At 44.7% G+C, this 26,123-nt stretch overlaps 1 protein-coding gene across 1 annotated transcript in view; it reads right to left on the bottom strand.

Moving 5' to 3' along the window:
- Positions 1-26,123, bottom strand: part of VILL (villin like) — a 122,549-nt gene that overhangs the window by 34,913 nt on the left and 61,513 nt on the right. Inside the window, exons 4-10 of the mRNA XM_088446418.1 lie at positions 16,002-16,198; positions 13,782-13,890; positions 9,222-9,332; positions 6,643-6,842; positions 3,515-3,593; positions 3,040-3,138; positions 1,903-2,056 (exon numbers count right to left, since the gene is read on the bottom strand). Of these exons, the coding sequence (XP_088302544.1) occupies positions 1,903-2,056; positions 3,040-3,138; positions 3,515-3,593; positions 6,643-6,842; positions 9,222-9,332; positions 13,782-13,890; positions 16,002-16,198 (949 nt within the window). The remainder of the gene's footprint in view (positions 1-1,902; positions 2,057-3,039; positions 3,139-3,514; positions 3,594-6,642; positions 6,843-9,221; positions 9,333-13,781; positions 13,891-16,001; positions 16,199-26,123) is intronic.

Genomic DNA, 26,123 nt, shown 5'->3' with positions numbered 1-26,123 from the left:
CAGCCAGCCAGCCCCAGATAGCCAGCCCCTGCCCCACACTGCCAGCCCCAACCCGTAAAAGGTAAAATTATAGCATATGCGATCACTTTACTGGGAGGATAGGACCCGCTGACCTCCTGCGAATGCACACCCAGGGGTCTGAGGATCCCTCTCTGCGAAAAGGTTGCTGAAAGGCTGACAATGACGAACACAATTTCTAGGTGGCATTAGTTACCAGGTGCCAGCTCCGAAAGCTAAGCTTTTCAGAGCTTGGTAAATAGGCCAATTTGGGCACTGCTTTGTGAATTAAAAATGTAAGTACCATTAAGTTAAATAGCCCCAACACTCAATAAAGCAGCAATCCTTTTCGGAAGATTGACTGCAGATAGTACATTAATAAATAGGCCCCTTGACCTACTAATCAATATTTCCCATGTTGCTGTGGGTCTGGGAGGTCTTGACAAAGGCACTGTATGGGCTGAAACGTTGACCAGCTAATGGTATTACTTTGACTTGCAATATATGAGGTGAATAAAACACCTCCATCCTGCCAGCCCCAGACAGCCAACCCCACACTTACCTGATGCTTGTAGCTCCTCAGTCAAATGCCGCGAGTCCTCTGCTCTCAGTGGCGCGGCGTGACATCATGCGCGACGGCCGCCGGGTCTCTCTCTCCTTCCAAAAAAATAGCGGGTGCGGGGATCGTCAATGCCGGGCGAGCGGGACCCCTTCTCTATCCGGGCCTTCAGTCTATTCTCTGATGACGGCGCTGGTGATTGCTGCGCGCTGCCTGGCCACTGTCAGTGCAGCTTTCAGCGCTTCCGCATCTGGTGGTATGAAAGCCACCTGACGCAGAAGCACTGGCAGCTGAACAGGCAGCGGCTAGGCAGCTCCGAGTGTGGCCCGCTGATTGTGCAGAGACAGAGACAAGGCTCTCTCTGTCTCTGAAAAAAAAAAAAATTAGTTCGACAGGGGGGGGGGGTTCTGGGTACCCAGAAACCCCCCCTGCGTGCCCTAGTGCGGCCCTTCATGCCCCAGTCCGACACTGGTGATACCTACAATTTTTAAGTTTTAGCGGAAAGTATGTACAGAGATATCTGTGCGGTACCTCCATTTTGGACTGCAAAAGCATCCTCATATGTTTCTGCTTTGTAGGTAAATTTACCAAGCTTCGAACGTGAAGCACTGTGGAGCTTGGCCTGGGAGCTAATTCCATCTTCAGTGTTAGCTGCTGTAGCCTAAGAGCCACTCTCTGCAGAAATTACTGGGAGAAGGTTCCATAGGGAACCTCCCCGTGTATGGCCACCGTACATGTGTGGTTAGCAGACCACACATGTACAGTAGCACTGCAGCATCCTGAAATAGTAGTGAAGCCATAGCGATCACTTTGCTTAGGACACATTGCAGGGATGGACGCCTTTAGGAGCCCCTGTCCCTGCCTGTGAGTTTTATTGCATTCTGGCAAATCTTAATGTCTTATTGCCGTAGGTGCCAGAGAGTATGTACTTACTCTATCCCATAGATCAGGGGTCTTCAAACTTGGCCCTCCAGATGCTGTGGAACTACACATCCCAGCATGCACTGCACATAGTTTTAGCATGCTGTTATATCAAAAAGGTGGCAGTGCATGCTGGGATGTGTAGTTCCACAGCAGCTGGAGGGCCAAGTTTGAAGAACCCTGCCATAGATAAACAGAAGGCTGCTCCTATGTATAGAGTGGCACCTAATTGTGTAAATACTCACTGTATTATGGGAAAAACAAAACTGAGCTACATTTGGATGATAAGGAAGAGAACCTCCAGAGTTAAAGGTCAGCAAGTATACACCTCCCCACAGACAGACAGCTATAATTTCCTCTGTGCTCCCCTCAGAGCATACACTTTCTCAGTCATTTATATATAAGTAAGTTACAAAGCATCTTACCTATCTTCCCAGCACTGTGTGACTTCCCAAGTCCTTGTGTCTCTCCGAAATCTCTCCAGTTCTGGAAAAGCTGTTTAAACATGGTTGACTCTGCCCCATCATTCAGCACCTCTATGTTTGTGGATGCTGGATATCCCTTGGCCTGAATGAAACCCTACAGAAAACATACTGGTAAATAATACATCCCCATGTCACATATATTCAGACTCACATTGGCCATTACTGGGGAATCTTCCCGGGGATTTAAGCCTCTGGGGGTGTTTGACGCATATTTGGCATAAAAGAAACATAACACTGATATATTAGTGGACTATTATAATCAGTGGAATTATTCAAGTGCATACATTTCACATGCAGATGTACTGTACAATGTTTTCCGTCATTGTAAAATAGGAATTTTACATGAAAATAATGTAAAGTAGGCTTAAATGAAAGTAACGATTTTTACACCGGGAAGCATAGTTCTTGACTAATTGTCTGTGAAATGCACTTTTAACAACATTATATTTAGGTTTTATGTATTTTATATTGATTTAAGTGTATTTTCCTGACAAGAAGAGGGGCATACAATGGAATGTCTCCACAAACCTGTTATTTTTTTCACCTCTGGTGGTCTGACAATCTCGCACAGTGTGTGCTTACTGTACAGTATTCACCAATGTTATATATATATACGAAATGGAACAGTCCAAATATCCTACTCTCCCAGGGGTGTCAGCGGCTTCTTCCACAAACATACTTCCATTCATACCACTAAAACAGGACATGATGTACAATCAGCCTTGGCCTATTTCAGTTCTGACCTGAACCCTTTATCTTTTCAAAATGTCTTCATAAAATTCTTTGGAATTATCATAAACCTGTACTATATTTATTACATTTCTAGGTTCTTAAGAATGTTTGATATGTTTATGTTTATGACAGGTGATATTGTATTGTAGCTGGAAATTAGGTCAGATCCAGGTTCAGTTAAAGTAGGCGTTTCCATATACTGTACCATAAAGTGGGCATTAACTTTGAAACGTGCTTGGCAGTTAAGTAGGTGCATTTGCACACATAAGAAGCCCCTGTGTATCTGTACATATTGCAGTTTGAAATCACCTGTAGTGATTTACTTGTGAATAATACAGTACTTACCACTGCTCTACTGAAAGCTGCTTTTTTCTCCTCCGGGCTGGAGTCTTTCCCTCTCCAGACAAAGATCTTTACTCCTCCTTGATCTAGAATGTGACAATCCTGCAAGAAGGGATGACACAGAACTGAAGGAACTGATGAGTGCAACTCACATGCTGGATGGATCAGTGAAAAGTGGATAAAGTAATATATATATTTTTATTAATAACTGCTGTATACTTCATGTTAGGAATGCTCATCTCCCTGTGCAAACTGCAATCTAGGTGCATAGTAACACACATCGAGGTACACAGCAGATCCAGCTGTATTTGTGATTTGAAGCAGATGTTTTGCACTTTGAGTTGTCTGTATACTTAAAAAGCTTTGATTTTAGGCAATTTTGTCCAGGAAATTAGAAATTCTCACTGTATAGTAAAATATAACTTTATTCTTTATATAAATTTGCTTTTATATGTTTCCTTCTATGTAATATACTAACCTGGTGCTGGAGGAGATCCTGGGTTAGAGGTTTTGTTGCGGTTTCTTGTACTACCAAGTCTCCATCTTTTTCAAAAACACTGCAATACAGGAAAGCGATTATAATAGATGACTCATACAGCTTATAGGTTATCTTCAAACACAGAATTACCACGATTTGTAAATGTATTAAAACACATTATTTCTTTACTTTGATTTAAATAATTACTTTATTACCTTAATCTATTGGCGTAATTCAAGACTGCGGTGTGCCATTGGAATGGCGCAGAAATACTGGTAACGGTAGCACATCGCAGGTACAACAACGGTGCATAGGGGTGCGCAGTAAAAAGAGCTATGCTGCTCTGCCGTAATTACGCCTAACGTATGCAGATGCTGCACCATTAAGATAATTGAATTGCCTCATAAAAGTTCTTTGCTTTAAACATCTATTTAATTAAGGGTTCAATATTTGTAATAAGATAGAGTAAAATCATTTTTACCATTATTGTCTTAGAAATTGGGAAAGTGGATTGAAATGAACCAGATCTACATCCAATGTTGCCGAATCAGAAATATCTGATCGTAATTTACTTAAGTTACTATGTGCTTGAGCTAAACCACCGGATCCTAGGAAGACACATCCCTATCTACATCTGAGAGCTCACAATAACATTTTCACCAGGATTGGAGGTAGTTTCGGACACATTGTAATTTGTGGTGTTTTAGGTCTAAAATGATCCAGAGACCTGCCAAATCACATCCTGATGGCGAGCTCTCCCATGTCTCATTCCTCTTGCTAGTCTTGTGGTATTTGAGCAAATATTTCATCTCACATGAATCATGTTCATGTAGTTCTGGCCAGGCGGTTCATATACTTACATTTACCAGTCCACATACATGTTCTATCTACAGCAGTGTTATTCAACATGCAGCCTTCCAGCTCCTGTGGAACTACACATCCCAGCATGCCTTGCCACAGCTGTAGCAGGACATGCTGGGATGTATAGTTCCACAGCAGCTGGAGGGCCGCATGTTGAATACCCCTGATCTACAGCATGAGTTTAAAAGGCAACTACCTTTAAAAATTATGTTGTACAATAGATACTATGGAGTTTATGAAAGCATGTAAAAGCCACATATGATCCGATAGCCACAATGCATACACTGGCAGTTTACCCTTATTCAATTCACTGAGTCAATTTCAGTAGTATATAACTAATGAATACTGGGGTCGATTCAGACCCAGACGCTAAGCCGCGATCGCTCGCATCCAAAAGGGGCCGGGTATGCAAATTCCGCGATCACACTGTCTGGTGTCAGGACGCCCTCTATGTCTTAGAGAGCGACACGAGTTCGTGCGCACGCCGGTATAAAGACGCCCACTTTTCTTACTTAGCACACGTCATCTCCAGGAAGTTTATGATTAATCAGAACCATAGAGAGCCATCGGAGCTGCACGCAGCGCTTGAGGTAGACCTACCCCACTGCAAGCACTGCGCTCACTGCAGGCTGAAATACAACCAAGTGACGTGTACAATGACGCTTCCATGTTAATTATGCACACCCATAAAGCTCAGTTTTGACGCCCAGACATGCCTGCGTTTGCAGCACCACTCCCCCGTTCACAAGCACCTTCCCCTGTTAGCAACCACAAACGGCATAGTCACTCAAAGTAGCGCTCAGTCTTTGTACTATGAGCGCACAATTCCTGATCGCAGTGACTGGTTCGCAGTCTGCAATGCATTCGTATGCGCAGACGGGTGACAATCGCCCATAGCGAGCGATCGCGGCTTAGCATCCGGGTCTGAATCAGGCTCACTGTTTCTCATACAGAAAAACACAAACCGTTATTAGAAATGTTCAAATGCTGTAAAATATTATTATTTAAAGATGAGTTTATTTTAGATGTTTATTATAGGCCAGTTTGTCTTGCGCCAAGATTATTGCTGTTTTCTATGTACAGCTTTATTCTTATAGAGTGCACTATGCATGGGAACTATGGAATGGTTAGGTTGTTCCCCCATCTCTGACCTGCTGCAGATATCACGTCCTGTAGTGGGAGTGGATGGGGAATGGCATGGCAGGGAAAGGAACTCCCTTGTCACTTCCTAATCTTAGTACTAAAATGCCACGCTGCAAAATGAAAACTTGCACTTCTTGTAAAATAAGGCGCACCAGTGATCCTACACCATACTTCACTAGGACAATTTACGCTAATGTCGCGCCAACTCCTCCCCTGTGCCAACACCACCGATTGCGCAACCTGAGGCACTCAGAACTGCCATTTGTGCTTCAAAAACAACCTCCTCTTGTAACATTTTCAGTTAAAGTATACTTTTTATCATATAATCGAAACCTAACCTGAGTGAGAGTAAAGGCCCCCATACACAGGGCGATAAAGCAGGCGATCCGACTGATTGGTGCGACTTGCCTGCTATATTGCTTTGTGCATGGCCCTGATGTCGGGCCGAGCACGTTCCTCTGGGGTTGTACATCGCACCCCCTGATCTTTCTGCAGAACCATAAGATCAGGGGATGCAATGTGCGATCCCATGGATTGCTATGCGGGTGAGAGAGGGGGGAGCCAGCATATGGGCGGTCGGCCACCCGATCGCACCATGTGTGCGGACCGCCCGATATATTGGACGACGGATCCCCTGTCGCCTCACACGGCACCGTGTATGGGGGCCTTAACACATTCACCCTGATACTGGGTGGCGTGCAATCTGAGCATTGCTGGACTGCATCATTTAGGACTGGTACATTTCTCAGCCTTTGGCTGAATGGGTGTTACTGGGTACCAATAGAACGAACACATGTAAGATGCCAAATTAATTTGCATCTTCTGCCCCTAGCATGGGGTAGGTGTAATTATAAATACCATTGATAGTGATGCCGCCTACTCTCACAGGCAGCGGGATCACAAAGATGTGTACAACTCAGAATGCGGAGTATAGTTGCCATACAATTCTGTCCAGTGTAGGCGACCACATGGTGTAATTAATTATATTAAGCTATCACCCTCTTATTAACACTGACTCATTTTTGTATATCTCACCTAATGTGTCAGATATATAGTGTGTGCAGCATTAGTTTGTGCTACAATCACACATTCAGGTCTGCATGACACTCATGCCAGTGACTTACTGGTAAAGTCTGACGTTTGATTTTTGCTGCTCATCTGCCTTATCATCTGGAACCCCATCCTTTAGCTCCCCGGTCCTTGCCCCCAGCACGGCTGTCATCACCTGCATCAAGTCAGCGGAATCTTGTTCATTGTCTATGATCCCAATCTGTGCTCGTCCTCCCCTCTCATCATCTCTTATGCTCTGAGCCAAGGAGCAGGCCTGGAAAAGGAGACATTATTTGTTTCATTTGGGAAAAGACCTGGTATATCACTTATTAATAGATAAGGAATGTTACTGAGTGTATGCTGTATATTATACACCAGAGATCAGATACACATGCATGATAACTTGAAACAATGATGCTGGAAGCTGCAGAAACCCATCCACAGAACAGGGAGCAGTACTATGGATGGATTATTAGGGCTTGGGGTTCTATTCATCATCACATAAGGGTCCATTCATCATCACTTAATTTCTACAAAGCAGGGGAAAATGTACATTTTCATCTACTTTTGTTGAAATTGAGGATCAGGCTATTCATTATAAAGGTAATGCCGGAGATATCACTTATATCTCCTGCTTACCTTTCAGCCCCGATCTGTCTCCATACATTAGTATGAGAACCTAAATTCATCAAACTCAGAAATAAAAAAAATTTGGAGCTTGACTGCGGAAGCATTCGCCATCTTCAGAAAGTGTTTGCTCCCACACCCCCTTTCCATGGGAAGGAGTCCCAGGTTGCAAAGAGGGATCCTTTCAGATCCCTCCGTCTCGTCCTGATCTTTTTGCCGGACCCCAGGGATTTGTGCGCCTCCGTGACGCCCAGGTCTAGCAGACGCACTAGCACTTCCGAGTCAGACTCGACAGTGCTAAGTTTCACTGCTACAGAATTAGCAGTGAAGGAGATCGCGGAGACAGCTGATTTTCACATCAGCTGTCTCTGCACCAGAGCAATGTTGAATTGATCAAGTGAATTTGTATCCACAGCTGCTACTCGCAGCGAATTGGATACTTAATTATTGGTGGCCACATGGCCCCCGATAATTAACAAGATGAATAGACCCCTAAATGAGAAGCAGGCAGACCAGAAAGAAGATTACAATAGTTGATGTGGGATTGGATCAGGGTCTGCAGTAGTGTTTTGTAGACAACAAAAGGAAAGGTCCTATCTATGCAATGCCTCAGAGCACAAACCAGCATTATTCTGTGATTATCTGGATGTATACGTGGAAGCGAGTGATAAATCTAATGACACCAGTATGGGAATCTGACCTGATCATGTAATCCTGAATTGTAACTGTTAATATAGGACCTGGGTAAGGGGGAAAAATTAAGGCTTCAGCTATCATACATGTGGACATTGTAGCAATAATTGCCTGGGTAATTATTAAACATATTCTGCACCTGTATTTGAATACATTTAGTGAATGAGTTTCCCAGATGGTATACAGTCCGGAAGCCGGCGAACCTAATCCCGACAGGTGGCTTCCCGACTGCTTAATCCCGGCGAGGGTTAAATGACAGGTGTCTAAACCTAGACTCCTGTCATTTTACCAAAGCCAGGAGACCGGCGCCCAGGGGACAGGTTTAGGTGGCGGGGAAGGGGTGGGTTAGGTTTAGGCACTTAGAGGGGGGATTAGGGTTAGGTACTGGGGGGGGGAAGGTTAGGGTTAGGCACCCCTAAGGGAGGGTCAGGGGGGGATAGGTTAGTGAATACTTACCTGGGGACGATCAGGATTTTCATCCTGTTCGGGCTGCCGCTGTCGGAAATTTGAACCGCCGGCCAGGGGTCCGCCGGTAAATCATACCGATTCCTCTCAGATTGTGCATGGTAGAGAGTACCAGAGTGTAGGTGCCAAGGCAAACGGATTGGTTCCAAATAGTATAAAGTGGACTGTTGGTGCTTTTAATATGGGGATCCCAGGGAGGGTGTTGTTATATGAGGAAATAATAGATCTCTCCAGTAACCGAGTCCTGATTTTTTAAACCAAGCAACTTAAAGGAAGCCAGCATACTGTATGTATACCAATGTGTGTAATGTGGCAATGCTGAGGACGGTCGGTTAGTTAGCAACATATCCTGTGCAATCTGTGCCATCTTATCAGTGCATGAAAGCCCTTACTACGGTGACATACTGTCTTACAGCTACATGATGCAAGTGCTTGATCGCTACAGTGTAGTAATCCCTACAGTACCTTATATAAGACTTATGTGTATCCACTAGCTACATACAGAAAGTGATACATTGGAAACGATTTGTTCCTATAGTTCCACTGGTTTGTTGATCTAAAAAGAACACAATCTTCCGGAGAAATATGTAAAATGTAATAAAACAATGGGATATATTTACTAGAGGTCGATTTTAATCGATTTAAAATCGATTAACATTGATGTTAAGTTTCAGGGACTAAATCACACATTTACTAAAGCTTGAAAAAACAAATAAAATATTGTCTGTTAGTAACTGTATGATTTAGTCCCAGAAACACAATCTCGATATTTATCAATTTTGATTGATCTTAAATCAATTAAAATCGGCCCTTAGTAAATAAACGTACCACAACGTCTCTGAATGTAATATTCTTCTCTTATACTGACCCTTATTCTCTCTGACTTGTTGCTTTCTGGCCCATTCCATTGGATGATCACTTTACCAAGGTCCAGTAGGAAAACATCTCCTTTGTTAAAACTGTTCCAGGACAAATCCACCTGTAAGAGAGAAAGACGCCAGGAGAGTTACTATAGTAACAGATCTGTGCTTCACTGACAAGCTAATGCATTTGTATTCTATATATCCATTTACCAATAGCTGTAACTGTCTAATTGGTAATGGGGTAGTCTCTCTGTGTAACATTACTCTGTCCTGCACATGGGGATGCAGTCAAAATACCAACGGGCAAGAAGCCGTACCCAACCCCTGCACATGCCTGCTTAATAATGCTATTTAATAAATTGCTTACCGGTCCTGCCAATAAGGAGCAGCCATGCATTGAAAATGGTGTGTCCACACCCCTCACTGGAGTGCAAGTCCCCTATATTTACAATGGGGAGCGGCCATGCTCTCACATGTTTGTCCACACTCCCTATAATCCCAGGGCCCAACATTTTTCATAGCCCCCCTGGTAAGCTATCAGGAACATGTAAATTGTATGTAGTAAATGTTGTAGTAGGGCATGAACAAACCAACAAGATAAAGTGATCTGAATGTAGAAAAACACATTAAATTGCACCTCTTATACAAGGACAGTTAAGTACAGTATACAGGATCATTGTAATGCTTTACACTAAATGTGGCATGTTTACTTTAATTCAATTTAACATCCTCATAACCCATTACTCTACCCCTCTGACCTCCCACCTAGTCTCCCCCTTCTAGTTATACTCCTCCCTTAGACTGTAAGCCATCATGGGCAGGGCGCTCTTCCCCTGTTCTATACTGCTAACACTATCCCTGGCACTAGTGCCCCTCTGTTCCCATTTCCCATCCCCTACCAGCGACTCTGATCATGTGTCTGCCCACTTAGGTACACGATCACTGAATGCTGATTTACTTTCTACTCCCGCCCCCCCACCCCTGAATATAGCATTACTGGCTTTTAGCACCCATAATGAGTCGCTCTAACCTTCCTCTCACTTCCCAAAATAACTCCACCCTGCATTTAGTTGTATCGTTATTATATTATAGTTATCCTATGTATTGAGATTCAATTGTATTGTTAACCCTTGTATGGCACTGCGCGCACCTTGTGACTGTTAGCAGTGGAGTGCGCTATTGCGGAGTCTATAACAAAATGGCTCCTCTATGGAAACGTCCTCCATAGTTCCAAGGACCCATGGAATTACCCCGCTGCATCCAGTATTCCAGGTCTTGCACCACTACACTACAGAGGATAGTGACCGGCTGGTGGTGAGTTCTCTGCACCCCTACTCCGCTACGGGCAACACTCCATCCAGAGTGTGTATTACTGTACAACATTGATTACAGCTGTACAAACTATTTCCAACAATAAACCACAGAACCTGGTTAAGTTAATTGACTTGTCATTGTCCACAGAATGAATCACTGGTGTGTACAGTATTCTGCTTAACATCAAGGCAGCACACACATTCCCAACAGTAACACCATATGAATAAAAGATAATAATGATACACATATTTTAAATGTAAAAAAAAATATGTATATATTATTTCCATTTACTGTCTACAATAACTTTTCATCATAAACACAATACCCATGCCAGTCAGCATCGCTCATAGCCAAATAAAGCTAATCCTACACAGGATGGGTTGAATCAGATCCAGAATCATGGCCTTAGTAAAACAAACATGATACTGTAGTCAGTCCTCCTATGCACAGAGAAACACATTGAAAAGGTTAAACAACAAAAAGTATTCCCCCAGCACACTGAATGAAATCAGCAATAAGATTTGAAAAACTACATGGTGGTAGATAATTCAGAGATCTCAGTTGCATATATTTGCAAAGATATGGCTAAGCCTCCGGGCCGTGTCACGGCGTCTCTGATACCGGAGGTCCCTATCACTTGGTCAGAATCTGGGGTGCAGAACCCCAAAAAAGCCGTTATCAGTTTTGGGGATGAGTTTGGGGTGCGGTGCCCCTTGGGGTTGGTGTGGCTGGGCTGCTCTGCTGAGGCACACATTACCACTTTATTTAGCACTTTTACACTTTCCAATATATATTTTGTGTATATATTTATTTTTCTTAGCCTTTTAATTACACCTTCACTTATTAACACATAGTTTTTCCTTTAATCCTATACTCACTTTAGTCTCTCACTAGTGTGCTTCGCTGGGGTGGCTGGCTATCGCCGGCTTTTTTGGGGTTCTGCACCCCAGATTCTGACCAAGTGATAGGGACCTCCAGTATCAGAGACGCAGTGACGCGGCCTGGAGGCTTAGCCATATCTTTGCAAATATATGCAACTGAGATCTCTGAATTATCTACCACCATGTAGTTTTTCAAATCTTATTGCTGATTTCATTCAGTGTGCTGGGGGAATACTTTTTGTTGTTTCTTGTATAGACTAACCCCTCCCTTACATGCACCTGAGTGATATTACTGAAGTGATTGAGCAGCTTCCAACTTGTATTTCTACATTGAAAAGGTTATTGCCACAAAGGATCTGAGTTCAGTATGTGGAAAAGATTGGAACAACATGTGTCTAGTTTCCAAACTAAGGAGTCTATGTAATAAGCCTTGGAAAGAGATAAGGTAGCCGAAGATAAAGTACCAACCAATCAGCTCCTAGCTGTCATTTTTCAAACACAGCCTGTAAAGTGATAGTCAGGAGTTGATTGGTTGGTACTTTATCTCCGTCCACTGTATCTCTCTCTCTCCAAGGCTTGTACACAGACCTCTTTGTACTTAATCCACGAACCAAAGAGATGGATCTCAACCTAAACTAATCATTATTTTATATGAGGCAAATTCACTGATAAAACAGCATCATTTGTACAGCATTTTTTTTTATTGCATATTTGCTTGCAGTATATATTGCTAAATGCACACTGCCATATTTCTGCAGCAGCCCATTTCACATTCTAAGCCAGTCTGTTTAGTTATATTTTTAGTCATGCGGTGTCACAGATTGCAGCGTAATCATACAGTCATAGCAGCATGTTAACTGGTATAGTGTCATTTCACCAGCTGGATTAGTCATTTATAATCTAACCTACTGCTTGGGTGTGTGAGTATTAATCTCAATCCTAGCATTGATATCTAACCTAGAGCTATAATGTACCATTGTAATGGTGACACATTTACCTTACGCTCACCCATCCCACTTCTCCAGTCACAAGCAGGTGCAAAGTATAAGATGCAAACAATTTGCGTATAACCATGCAGCTTTTTCTGTGGGCATGTGCCGTGCACATCTATGGTTTTGTGGGTGCGAGTCCAACTCAGCATCAAGCCAATAGTATGCATACAGTAGCTGAACGCTGGTATTCCAAGATAAATAAGACTCATACAGTGCGGCTGAAGTGCTCAGCACCTGCTATGCAACAATTAAAAGACCATTTGCTGTCACATGCTAGTACTGATTGTGATATATAATTACAGGCACAGCCAAAACATTAGGCTTGGGATAAAGTGAGGATGGGACACAATATTGGATCAGGCAGAACAAGGTGAGAGTGGGCACAACCGATGTAATATACTTTATCCTCCAAGGTGCAAACCAGAGAAAGATAGAACATTGCTCAGTTTATACGCCAGTGAGAAAAGAAGGCAGGATATACTCGTCACTCCTGTCCCACCTATGGCTTAAGCAGTGACACAAGAGCTTATTAAAGCGTAACTGCACTCAAAGATTATCTAGAAAAAGGAAAAGTAGTACAAGCTATTGGAATGTCTTCTGATACTTGCATTAGTATATGTGACTAAAATTCCCTGCTGAGGAGGGGAACACAGAGGCTGATGAAGAGGGAATGTAGTCGGCATCCCAGTGCTGGAATCCCAACAGCAGTAAGAATCCCGACCACTGACATCCCGAAGGTAAGTATCAGGGTTTGGTTAGAGTTAGGCACTAGGGGGAGGGTTAGGGTTGGCTATGGGGGAGGGCTGTTTAGAATAGGCTGCAGGGGAGGGGGAGGGGTTAGGTTTAGGAGTAGGGTTAGATACTTACCTACAAGTTCGGTATTTCGGGATTCTGAACGCCATTATGCTGTGCACCAGTACAGTGATTTCATTCAGGCAACATTATTTTCCATGGGAGTCACCCGTTAAATATAATGAATTCTGCCTCCCTACACTCCCGCTCTGCTTCTCTCATTCTTTTTCTGATTTACGAAGGTCACTGCAAAGCACCTTGGTCCTAAGCCCACCCTTCCTACCTCACTTGTCCCTTGCTTGGCTGCCGCACCGTCAGTACTACTCTCCCTCTAACTGCTACTAATAGCCTCCGTCAGCTCATTACCTTCTCCTAGTCAGCTCTCTGCTCACCTGCAGAGTACTGTACCATTGTACCCAGAATTGCTGCAGTACCACTGTGCCCAGACTCTGTACACACATCTTTCCCCAATGGCCATTCAAACAGCAAATCACATTTGCTAATCTATACAGGGATGAAACTGACATTTTACCACAGAGCAAAGTAAAGATATGTAACACTGACATGCTACAAACCGCTCACATACCTCAGTGGCTGAGACATGTTTTCTCCCCTTTACATGAAGTAAACGACGTATGTTGTACATGTTTGTCTCCACATGTTTAAATCCTGAGGTGATTCCTCCTTTCTTGTAGCTGTAGAAGGATACAGAAACCGCATTGCAGCACAGTGCACACAAAAACATATTACAATGTAACAAATAAATCATGTAATATTTTTCTCAGGAAACCTTCATCTAAATATGTTTATGAAAACCACTCCCAATGCATGAAATGTGTGGTGTTATCTGATGACATACACTAGCATGTAATTTAAAGTGGGTTTATCACTGATTCACAAGTACACATTACACAGATATAGATATGTCCTCACACATCTTACTTCCTTGCATGTTAAGCAGTCCTTCTAGTGGCGCCATGCCGTAGTGTGTCTCAGTAGGCCTAAACGTCTTTTAGTGCGACTTTCTACCTTAAAATGCATCTTATTTGCATGTGATTAGGATGCAAAAGCAGCTTCTGCTGATTAAAATAAATGATATGCGGCATGCCTATATTCTGTGTGCAACTGTGGGTGTATTTGCATGTGGAATGCTACGTTATAGTGTCCCAGCTGCCGACACGGAATCGGTATGAAATACCGCCGCATGGTTCGATTCCTGGCAGCGCGACAGCTGAACAAATCCCGGCAGCGGAAGGCCGACAGCGCTGGACATCACGATCATCCTGAGGTAAGTAATAACTAACCTAACCTAACCCTCCTAACTCTAAACCTCCTTAGGGGCGCCTAACCCTAACCTCCCCTCCAAGTGCTTAACCCTAATCCCCCCTGTAAGTGCCTAACCCCCCTTCTTCCCCGCTGCCTAAACCTAAGTCCTCCGGGGGGGTGCCTAACCCTAACCCTCCCTCCCTAGCCTAACCCTAACCCTCCCGGGGGGCATGCCTAACTCTAAGTCCATTCCGGCTGCGCTAAACCTAACCCCCCCGCGCGGCTGTCCGCTCGCGGCGCCCGGCATCCCTTCGATCGGGATCGGGAAAATGACAGGCAGCTGTCAGGATCACGCTGACACTGTAGCGTACTGTAGTATTTCACATGCAGATACCCCCGCAGTGTCACAGCTGCTGACACTGTAACGTAGCATTTTGCATGTAGATACAGCCGTAGTCGCACACAAAATATACAGCCGCATATCATTTTAATCAGCAGAAGCTGCTTGTGCATCCTATTCACATCGCTTTGTGAATAAAACGCATTTGAGAAGAAAAAGTTGCGCTAAAAGATGCATAGTGCTCACATGTTATGTTTAACGCGACTTGTAGTTCACGGAGGTAAGATGTATGTGGATAAATCTGTAACTGAACAGACATATATTTATTGCACTTATACGGTATACCTAATAACATTTATGTATGTGAAGTTTTGGTGTGAAAGAAAAGGCGACGTGCTCATGTGACACTGGGGTTTGCCTCAAACCCCCTTCTACTCCCCTAAAATGATCCCTCCTTCAATGTAGAGTGCTCCGGTAGTATGGCTGACATTGAAGGGGAACACCTCCAAACTATCCTAGAGTCAGCAATCTGATCTGCAGGACATCGGGACAGTTTCCTCAAATCGTACACACTGAGGCCCTGATTCAGAGCCGGACGCTCTGACAGAGCGCTCGCTCTGAATCAGGGCCGTCCTTCCTGATTTTAGAGCGGCCTGATTTTAGAGCTGTGACCACCCACAGCTATAGCGAGCGGCCAAAAACATGGTCGCGATGGTCAAGACCATCGCGACCATGGGGCTTGCGACGAGACCCTTGTGGTAGGGTCTCGTCTGCCACAAGCCCTGGAGTGCTTTTGGCTCTATCAGAGCCAAAAGCACTCCCACTGACATCACTTGTGATGTCAGTGGGGCCGGCCCCAGACGGTAGGCGTACCCATGGGAACGCCTCCGTCTGGCCAGCCACGCCCCCGGCACGCCCACCAAAGGGGGCGTGCTGTCACTCACCATCGACAGCACGCCCCCTTTGTAGCGAGAGGCCCATAGCGACGGCTTGCCCGACGCTATCCAGGTCTCGCGCATGCGCACTGGCCCAACATCGACCCGCTTGCAAGCGCTCAGCGCTCGTGAGTTTGTCTGAATCAGGCCCTGAGGTTTAGGGGCATCTTACCAAACAATGATGCTAGCTAGGATCATCTAAATATAGCAGAACAAACAGACTGAGCAGAAGTTACCAATGAAAAAGAGTAATCTGACCACTTACATAACTCCATTCTTGAAGTAACTTTTAAAGGTGGCTGATTCATTCCCTTGCACCTCTCTGTGCTGTATTGGGGTCCCCCCCAAAGCATCGTCCAACTGGGTTGTGTAGACTGCAGCAGCCCCTTGTTCATCCTGCGTGGACTCCTTCCCTATCCAGTAATGGACATCACTGGAGATGCCACTGCCCGTTTTCTTGATCTGTAAAAAGAAAAGAAAATTGTACAGCAGCTCAAAAACAGATTCTAAATTCCTCACCAATAATGAGATCCTCTAAAAAGATAAATGGATACATGTTAGTCAAACTGTACTTAAATCCAATTAAATTGTGTAATTGGCTATTTAGATTTATTTAAACTAATTAGTATCTTATTACAGTCAAAAATTAGTGGGTCTCAGAACTTCCTGGTGTCTAACACCTCTACAATGACCAGCAACCCTGATCCAATCCTCTCACTGACCTCCCTATGAATAACAATATGACATAACTTCCCCATCTTTCACCACACAACTAGTATCATTGGTCTCATCATACTGTAGACCTTGACCCAGATATCATATGAGTTATAGCCCGCATACATGGTGCGATAGCAGCCGATTCGATGGATTGGTACGATATCGCTGCTATATCGTACCGTGTATGGGCATGATATCGGCCAGTGTGCGCTCTCGTTGGGTCGTACATCACATCTCCAGATCTTTCTGCATGTTCACTTGATCTGGGGATGTGATGTACGATCCCATGCAGCGCTATGCGGGTGGGGGAGGGGGGTGCCGGCATATCGGGCGGTTGGCTACCCGATCGCTCCGTGTGTGGGGACCTCCCAGTATGTCGGCCGTCGGATCGCAAGTCGCATCGCAAGCTGCATATCGCACAGTGTATGGGGGCCTTTAGACATAATCATATACTGACAGTATGTTACTAACAGGAGTAGTAAGAAAATAATCATTTCTAAACAGCCAAAACTGTCTGCAGTAAAGGTGATGTTTGGTGTTATGTCCCTTTTTAAAGAACTGCTCCTGTTTTTGTTCAATCTGCATAGAGTTTGCACATGCAAATAACAGTGTCTGCGATGGTGCCGCATTTAGCCAGCTGCAATGGGAGGTGCTGGGCAGATAGGAACTTTGAATTCTAAATGTAGACACCTCAGTGGTGTTTTGAAGTTCATTTGTAGACGGGTTTCAAGGTATCATTAAATAAGCCATGTATGGGGGATGTGCAGAGAGAAGCATAAGGGGAACAATGAAATGGCTGATGGAATCGCCTAAATATGTATGTTCATACAGACCTCTGAGTGGTCTATTTACTAAGCAGTGTTAGGAGACAGAGGGCCTGATTTAGAACCGAACACTATTTGCGGCCGCTCGCTGGCTAAAAGGGGCCGGCTATTTAAATCATGCGCTCGCACTGCGTCATGTAAAGCCGACCACTAAGTAATAGCGAGTGGCCGCACTATGCGTTCGCACCTGTATAAAGATGCCCCTTTGTCACTCGCAACACACGTCATCTCCGGCAGTTGTAGGATTAATCGGGAACATCGAGAGCCATCGGAGCTGCTCGCAGTGCTTGTGGTAGCCTTTTCCCACCACAACATTGCAAGCAGTTCAGGCTAAAATACAACCCAGTCACGTGTGTAATGACGATACTTTGCTAATTATGCACACCCATTAAACACCGTTTTGACGCCTGCGTTCGCACATCCACACCCCCGTTTGCAAGCACCTTCCCCTGTTACCACCCACAAACGCCACTATCTGTCACTCAAAATAGCGGCCCGACTGCGGGCTACGGGCGAGCACTTTCCCATCACAATGACTGGTTCGCGCATGCGCATTGCGACTCATACGCATGTGCAGATTGTGAAAAATCCCTCATAGCGTCCGGGTCTGAATCAGGCCCAGAGTGAAAAGTGATAAGGTGCCAGCCTGTGAGATGGCAGCTAGGAGCGGATTGGCTGGCATCTTATCACTTTTCACTCTGTCTCCTAACACTGCTTAGTAAATAGACCCCTCATCCGGTTCTGCGTTTATCTCTTATAGAATAGCCCTCTATGGTATGAGGCCCAACGTATAACTGGGCTATCATAATTCAGGGAACCAATAGGCTACTTCGCAAAAGAAGTGAAGATGTAATTTCCAAACTATGCTTCAATAGTCAGACTCCTCTTACTGACAAACCCGGGCTGGTTCCACAGTCTCTAGTACACACGTAGCTGTCAAAGCTTACATACACTGGTATTACTGAGCAAACAACCTGTAAGGGATATTGATTTCAATATTATTGAATAAATCAAGGGGCATATTGTAATTGCTTTATTACTGATGGTGAACTATGAGATTCCTGCTAAATCTCGTTGTTTATTCAGTGACTACACTAACAGGTTTGTTTCATATATTGTAAGTTTCCTAATCACTTGTGTAATGAATAACTTAAAAATCGTTTAAAAACTCCAAACTTTTTTTTTAAAGTGTCTACATTAATCTAAGAACTGTTCAGATATGAGCATGAGCTGAAAATATAGGAACGGCTGGGTAAAGTAAATATACCACCGGCACACCTATCTGTTACCATGATTTCCAGCAATAATTTAAAGCTGGCACTCTGGACACTTTACTTACCTACTGTATGTAGGCACAATAAGGGCACAAGATATTTATTGACTGTGATTTAATTTGGGAAACTATATTCAGTAAGGTGCTACTCATATATCAGAGTGAGAAAAAGATACAATAAGACTTTAATTGCACAAAACTGTTACCCCTTCTTAAAACATGTTACATTGTATGACACCACTAGTATTGTGCAACATTGTTGTGGATTTTTCCATAGACATGTTTTTAGAAGTAGAGGGAATGTGTGTCCCCTTTTTATACTGTGATTGATTTAATGAAAAACATCGGGCCTGATTCAGCTTGTATCGCTGATGAGGTCACGTACGCAGATAGCTGATTGTTGCATACTGCGCATGCTTATGCAACACAGTGCGCGAATGCCCCACTGCATTCGCAGTGACTACGCAGACCCATCGCAGAGTGATTGACAGGAAGTATCATTTGGGGGTGGTGACGGGGATATGGTTGGAGAAACGCAGGCGTGCCAGTGCGTTTGAATGCCGTTGCAGGGTCATGCATAAATTGTCCACTACAATGGCATTCGCAGCTTGTGTACTCACTGCGTACAGGATAGTTAGCAATTTATAATTGAGGTCTGACCTGCTGTAAATGTGCGAGCGGCTCTGATGTACTTCGATGTTACCGATGTTTTGGTTGGAATTCGGAAGTGCGAGAGGGGAAGTGGGTGTCTGCATATTGTCCGTGCGAGTGCTTTGCGATTGCACATATTAGCATACATTCGCAGCATTTAGCATACATTCGCGATTGCATCAGCGATCACATCAGCTATCCAAGCTGAATCAGGCACATTGTTTGAAACTGAGAGTTGAATATGTTATTTATATTGGAGTTTAGGCGCTCTGTTGGGTATTAAATTGATATAGCAATTATTTGTTTAAGGGGAATGGTAATTACCCTAGAGAGCAGCCACTCCGATATTGTTGAATGAGGTAGCGCACTATATAAACACAATGTATCATAATAGCCATCCAATGGTGTTTAATTGAAGATATTTCACATAGAGAAGTAACTTTATTTTAGTCACACATAAATGACTTGTAAATGCCAAACTTTCATGCACATCTCTTTCTCCCCATGCCCAATGCATCCAATATAACAATACTATGAACATAAGCAAAATACCTGAAAGTGAACCTGTCACCTGCACACAATGCAGATAGCCATCCTGCAGGCTGAGCCAGCTTACATGAGAATGCAGTCTGTATGTTCATTAGAAACCAGTGATAGGACCACTGACATTATCAAAAATGTCCTAGTCATGACAGGTTCATAGGGAACGGGAAGGTTGCATTGCCATGCATATTCAGCTGCCTTCAATATGTAGGCAACAGGTAACTGACATTTATCTGAAGGGGATTATTGTGTTAACGGGGCGCCCTGACATAACTAATGTGCATGTAATGTGGTTGAGGTGTGGGTACCTCAGGGACGTTCTACCTGTTATTACTTACTAGTACAGCATTCAGCAAGAGCATCAGTCTGGGTGTGCTCTCTATTGAGTCACCTGTTGTGATTCATGACCAAGAAATTTTAGCTCCAAGGGAGCCCCCAACATATTTCATAATGTAGGTGTCCTATACTGTAGTGCAGCCACATACAGAACTATAGCTGGAATTCTCACATGCATTTTCATGAAGTCAGATGTGGAACGAAATGGGAAGGACAGACTACAGCTCACAGTAAGGAAGCTACTGGAAGATAGTCAGGTTAGGCATAGCACTATATATAGGTTTCCTATATATAGTGCAAAATGCTGTCATTACTACCAAGTTTGTCTTTATGTATGCAAACCCCCCTGCCCCAGCATTAAAATAGCAACTTCTCGTCCATGCAATTACTTTACTAATTAAACCTGGCTATGGCCGCAACAATTGCCATGTCTCCATGCCTCCCTTCTGTCAAACGGATTATATTTAGACACACCTGGAAGTCTGGTGAACTAGCCTGAGCACAGAATAACGTGCAAAGCCAAGGGGCCCATTTATCATTGAATATTTGGGGTATACCTCAAATATTAAGTTTCCTCTGGATGTATTAAGGAGGGACAGCAGAAGGTATTTCCGATATCTTCTGCGATCCCCCCAGTCACGTTGGGTTGCAATGGGGATGCGATGCTACCAGATTTACCAATACCCGGAATGCGATGAGGAGTTAGGAGGAGGGCTGGTAGGCTCTGGTAGAGAGTCTGAGATTTGGGGGTCTATTCATGTAGAACATGAAGTGGCTACTAAAAGATATCACTATATATCGCATCACATGTACACTTACCTGTCCGGCGTCTTCGGGCCCTGCCCGGCCCCTCCGCGAACTGCTGTACGCAGTGAGAAGATGGACATATTGGTTGCCCGATATGCCTGCTCCTCACTGCGCATGCGCCGGCATCTGAGAGCAGCAGGTCGCGTCAGACTTGCTGCAATGGCTACTGGGAAAAGGGGCAGAGCCAGCACAGGTTGCCGGCCAGACAGCAGGGAATTATGCAACTTCCCTACTCTGTTTGGCTTGCGGTAAAGATTACAGTATCCTACAATAGTATGGTTATGCAATGCAGGCATGGAGCGGGGTTGCCAAGGGGAAGGAATATCCTTCTCCACGGTAAACGAGCTCCATGAATAGCACAAAGCAAAGAAGAGCCCTGATTTCAGCTAAACAGGGCTCTTCTCTGCTTCATGAATAGACCCCTATTTGAGAAATTCAGCAAAAATGATTAAATGAAATAAATTGAGCTTTTTTTGTTCAGTTATGTGGTGGTGGATAGGGCTGTCATTCTGTTTGTCCACATATTTTATGATTATCAGCCACTAGCACTGGTTTTGCCTATCACATGAACTACCAATCTGTGACACCCCTGGAAGTTCCCACAGCATAAACCAGCTTGCCATGGCACCAATTTTGGGAGCTAGTACATAAACTCTCATGGCCCTCTTCTCTCTTGCCCTCCCCACTAGCACTATCCATGTTACCAGTGCTACATGTCATTTATCTCTTTGGGGATGATGTACTAAGCCTTGGAAAGAGATAAGGTGGAGGAGATATAAAGTACCAACCAATCTGCTCACTTTACAGGCTCTGTTTGAAAAATTATTGGTTGTACTTTATTTCTCTCCACTTTATCTCTCTAAAAGGCTTAGTACATCTCCTCTGTGTCCCTTAATGAATCTGATACTGTTTGGTTGTTCATATGATACAGGATCATTGAGAGCTGTTGCTTTTCCCCCCTGTGACTTATCACTGCCTGCTCCTATATGTCATGCCTGGAGGTTTAATTACACTAGTACTGGGATAGTTTTTCCCATTTTTTTGATACAGTAAACATTGATATGTTCATAATTACTCCTTTGTACTGTTGCATCATTTGACATGCACCTTTGGATTTAACCCATTAGAGCGATTTTTTGTTTCAAGCACACACTGACTGCACATGGTGTAGCGCTCCGAATATTCTTTTGTTATTTACCTTTTGGGAGATAGGACATCCCCATTTTTTCGAAGCAGCTCCCCTGTGTAACACACGCTTATCTTGAAGCGCAAGGTCCTCTCTTTCTTTTATTACCATATGCCTGGAGGTTTGTCTGTACCCGAACTCTGGTGAGAGTCTGGAGCAGGGTTGGAACTGGAGTGCAAGAAGGAGCAAGCTGGGTCTGAGGGGTAAATTTACAAAGATTCGTGTTGATCCAGATTGGTCCCTTTTTTCAATTCAGATAGGATCGATCAAAACGGCTGTTTTTTTTTTCACTTTAAAAATCGTGAATTTACCAAGCTCCCGTTTTTTACAGGTTCGTTTTGTTTGATGGTATATTTGATCGATCCTGTCCATGTTGAAGCCCCGAGTTCCCTGCCCGACTTTCTCTCCCGAACAAGCAGCCTGCACATATCAGTGAACTACAGTATGTGCATGCTGCTTTTTTTATTTTAAGGTTAATTTTAACAAAAAAATTGACGTGGGGTCCCCCCCCCCCAAAAGGCTAACCAGCCCCGGACTGGTCAGCCTGTCCTGGTTCTGAAAATTATGTTGGTTTTAAATATAGGGGGGAAAAAAATGCGTAGGGGACCCCCTACATTTAAAACCAGCACCGGACCCAAACCGACTGGGGTGTAATGCCACAACCAGGAGACCCTATTACCGGGTCTCCATGGCCAAAGCATTCTCATCCCAAGCCAGTCAGGCCAAGCCGGGGATCTCAAGGGAGGTGGGGACCCCCCAAAAAGGGGTCACCCCTCTCCCGAAACCCCAGGCTTGATCTGAAGCCCGGGGCTCATCCCCGCACCCCTGGAGTGGTAGGTACGGGGGTAATAAAGTGTTAAATAGTATTAAACTATTGTATTTTACAGTGGAACTACAGGTGCCAGCATGCCTGCCCTTTGGCACTTGTGGAACTACAAGTGACAGCAGGCGGCCAGCACCTGTACCCCCACTGTAAAATAGTTAAAAAAAGACACAACACACAAACCATAGATAGTATAAATTTATTAAACACCTACCTCAAATACACATATTTACCTGCTGCCAGATGTTTCTGTCCCCTTGTCCCCGTAGAATCCAATGGGAGCACCTGCAACAAAGATCCTATACTCACCTCCATCCTCGCGCTCGTCTTCATAGCATACAGGGGGGTCTTTGCAAAACAATAACACGACTATCCGAAACCAAACGGACAAGTATCGGTATGTGTGTTGTTACACCTACCGATACTTCGCGAATGACAGCTGACGGGATGTCATGGAATTTCCCACGTCCCGCCAGCCAATCAGAGGCCGCTTCACATATAGCGGCCACTCATTGGCTGGAGCCCAGGTAAGTTTCGGAACCAACTGCCTGACCAGTTTGGGGCTGGATAGGCTTTTGGGGGGGGACCCCACATCAATTTTTTCTTAAAAATTAACCCTAAAACCACACTAAACATCAGTAAATATACACAAATCACACTGATTTGTGTATGTTTGATGGCAACTCACAGATCAGGAGGTGGTACATTTGAAACTTCTATTGACTCCCCGATTTGGCTGTAAAACAGCCGAATATAGCAAAACAAATAATGGTAGAAATTAATGAAAAGTACTTCCGATTTGAGCTGATGGTGAATTCATTTTTATTGGAAAAAATGGACTGGAACCGGTATGCTTGAGCTGGATTGGAACTGGGAGATAACGGACTGGGACAGGAATGCTTGAGCCGGACTGGAATCAGGAGATAACTGGACTTGAGCCATCTTGGATCCAACTAACTATTTGCATTGTCTGGATAAGGAAATCCTGAAATGCAGCAGTGTATAGAAGACCAGGTAGGTGCCTGGAGAACTACAACGTTGCACTGGCAACTTGCTTGTGCACAGGGAGTCTTCTTATAGGGAGTGCTGGTCAGAACCATAACTAGACTTTTTGGTGCCCTGTACCAGAGAGAGCATTGGTGCCCCGCCTCCCCCATTTTTTAAATAGTGACATAAGATAGTCCACTTGAAAAAGGGCCATGGTCTCATGGGGAAGGGCCGAGGAAGAGATAGGGGAGGCCAGGAGATGCTGGGGATAAAAGAAGAGGAAGCTAGAAGTAAGAATGATGATAAACAGGAAAATTAACAGGCCCAAACAGCGTCCCCTGCCCTGAGGTGCTCTGTGCCATGGCACAGGTCGCACTACCCTAGTTACGGCCCTGGTGCTGGTATCCCACTGGATGCTGCGGTCATCGCTCCGACTGGCTGAAAGGAGTCAGGTTACAGAATCCAACATGGCGGCGCCCATATGCCAGATCTGGTGGGGATGCCAGTGTGGAGATCGACTGTTAGCATGCTATGGGGACCCCTGGAGGAGATGCAGCATGTGGACCCTCTGGCATGGCAGAGTGAGTCAGGGAAGAGTAAGTGAACGGGTCTGGAAGTCCGGAGTGTGACACTAGCGGCCAAAGGGGGGCGCCATCTAGCAGTGCCACCAGCAGCCAAGGGGTGGAATCAGGCCGGGACTATCAGGTACGGAACTAGCCACCGCCAGTCCCCCGGGCCCCACAAGTGTAGGGCAGATAGCAGTGAGAGCGGTCTGCCCTACACAGTAACAAACACACAGCCAACAGCCATCTACTGGGAGCACTTTGTTGGCGTGTGTGGCCACTACTGGGGGCACTGTATAGGGGGAGCCGCTACTGGGGGCACTATATGGGGGTGGTGGCCGCTACTGGGGGCACTGTATAGGGGGGACTACTACTGGGGACAATGCAGCATAGGGGGAGATTACTACTGGGGGCAGTGTATAGGGGGGACTACTACTGGGGGCAATGCAGCATAAGGGGGATTACTACTGGGGGCAATGCATAGGGGGGTCTACTACTGGGGGCACTGTATAGGGGGATTGCTGGGGAGAAAGATGGAAGTCCTGGCTGATGAAACATGTGGGCTGGCTGGGGAGACAGAAGGGGGCTTTCTGGGGAAACATTTTAAGTGTAGTCCTTCTTTTTCCCCTGTACTCTTCCCTCCCTGTCTGTGGTTTTATTGTTATGCCTCATACCAGAACCATAACTAGGAATGTGCAAGAGGTTCCATCGCACAGGATGCAGGGGCTCTGTGGGCGGCATTGTCACTGCCCCACAGCACCTGCATGTTGCTTACAGGCTGCCTCAAACAGCACCCTGCAGCCAGTAGCACTACTGCAGAGCCACACAAAGCCTCCAAGGAACGCTTCGGGTAGGCACACTACAGCCTGTGGAGCTAGCAGTGCTCTGTTTCCCGGAGCCGGTGATCCCACCCTAGGCGTGATGTCATGAAGTCACAGGTTTAGAGGCCATGTTGGAACAGGGCACACTGCCACCCTGTTATGGTGCTGCCTTATATGTATGCTATGTACTTGTGTGATAGTTAGCTGTTGTGTATCGCACTAGTGCTGTTATTTTGTTTTTAGGTCTACCCCATATACAGTGCTACATACACTTTGTAGAGTCTAATAAATAAAATATAATAATAGCAGTTAACACTTTTCAATAAGCTTAATTTACAGTAAAATTTTATCCTTTTATTAATCTTTTACCTGCAAATGTTCTGCCTATTGCGGGTTTGTACGTAGCATTGACATTACTGATCCTGGTTATTTTGTCTGGTGTTTGTTCCAAGCATGGATGGTTTTTCTGTTTGATATCTGTATCTTTAGTCACCTTTAGCAAACACATACAGTACAGTACATTCCCTCATTTCATGCCTATTACGTCCTCACTAATGAGATCATTTGCTGAAGACTGATTTACACATAGGAACTAAAAGACTTGCTTCTGTTCATTTATCTCTGTACCTTTTGCTTAAATAAGGCATTGCCAAGTGCCCAGGGGATGTAATTATAAAACCGGTGGCTGAGATGTTGCCGCTCTCAATCCCAACGCTAAAAGTCAGACACAGGACTTAAGATAGGCATCGAAATCCCGACGCCGAAACAACGAAAGGACACCAGCCCGAACGAGGTAAGTCCGGGGCGCCCTTAGTGTTAGCTGCGGGGGGGGGGGGGAGAGGGTTAGATTTAGATA

This window comes from Taudactylus pleione, unplaced genomic scaffold (genome assembly GCF_031769625.1).
Source record: "Taudactylus pleione unplaced genomic scaffold, aTauple2 ptg000398l, whole genome shotgun sequence".
NCBI lineage: Eukaryota > Metazoa > Chordata > Amphibia > Anura > Myobatrachidae > Taudactylus > Taudactylus pleione.
Note: the sequence above shows the minus strand (reverse complement) of the source record. Positions and strands in the feature narration are given on the sequence as shown.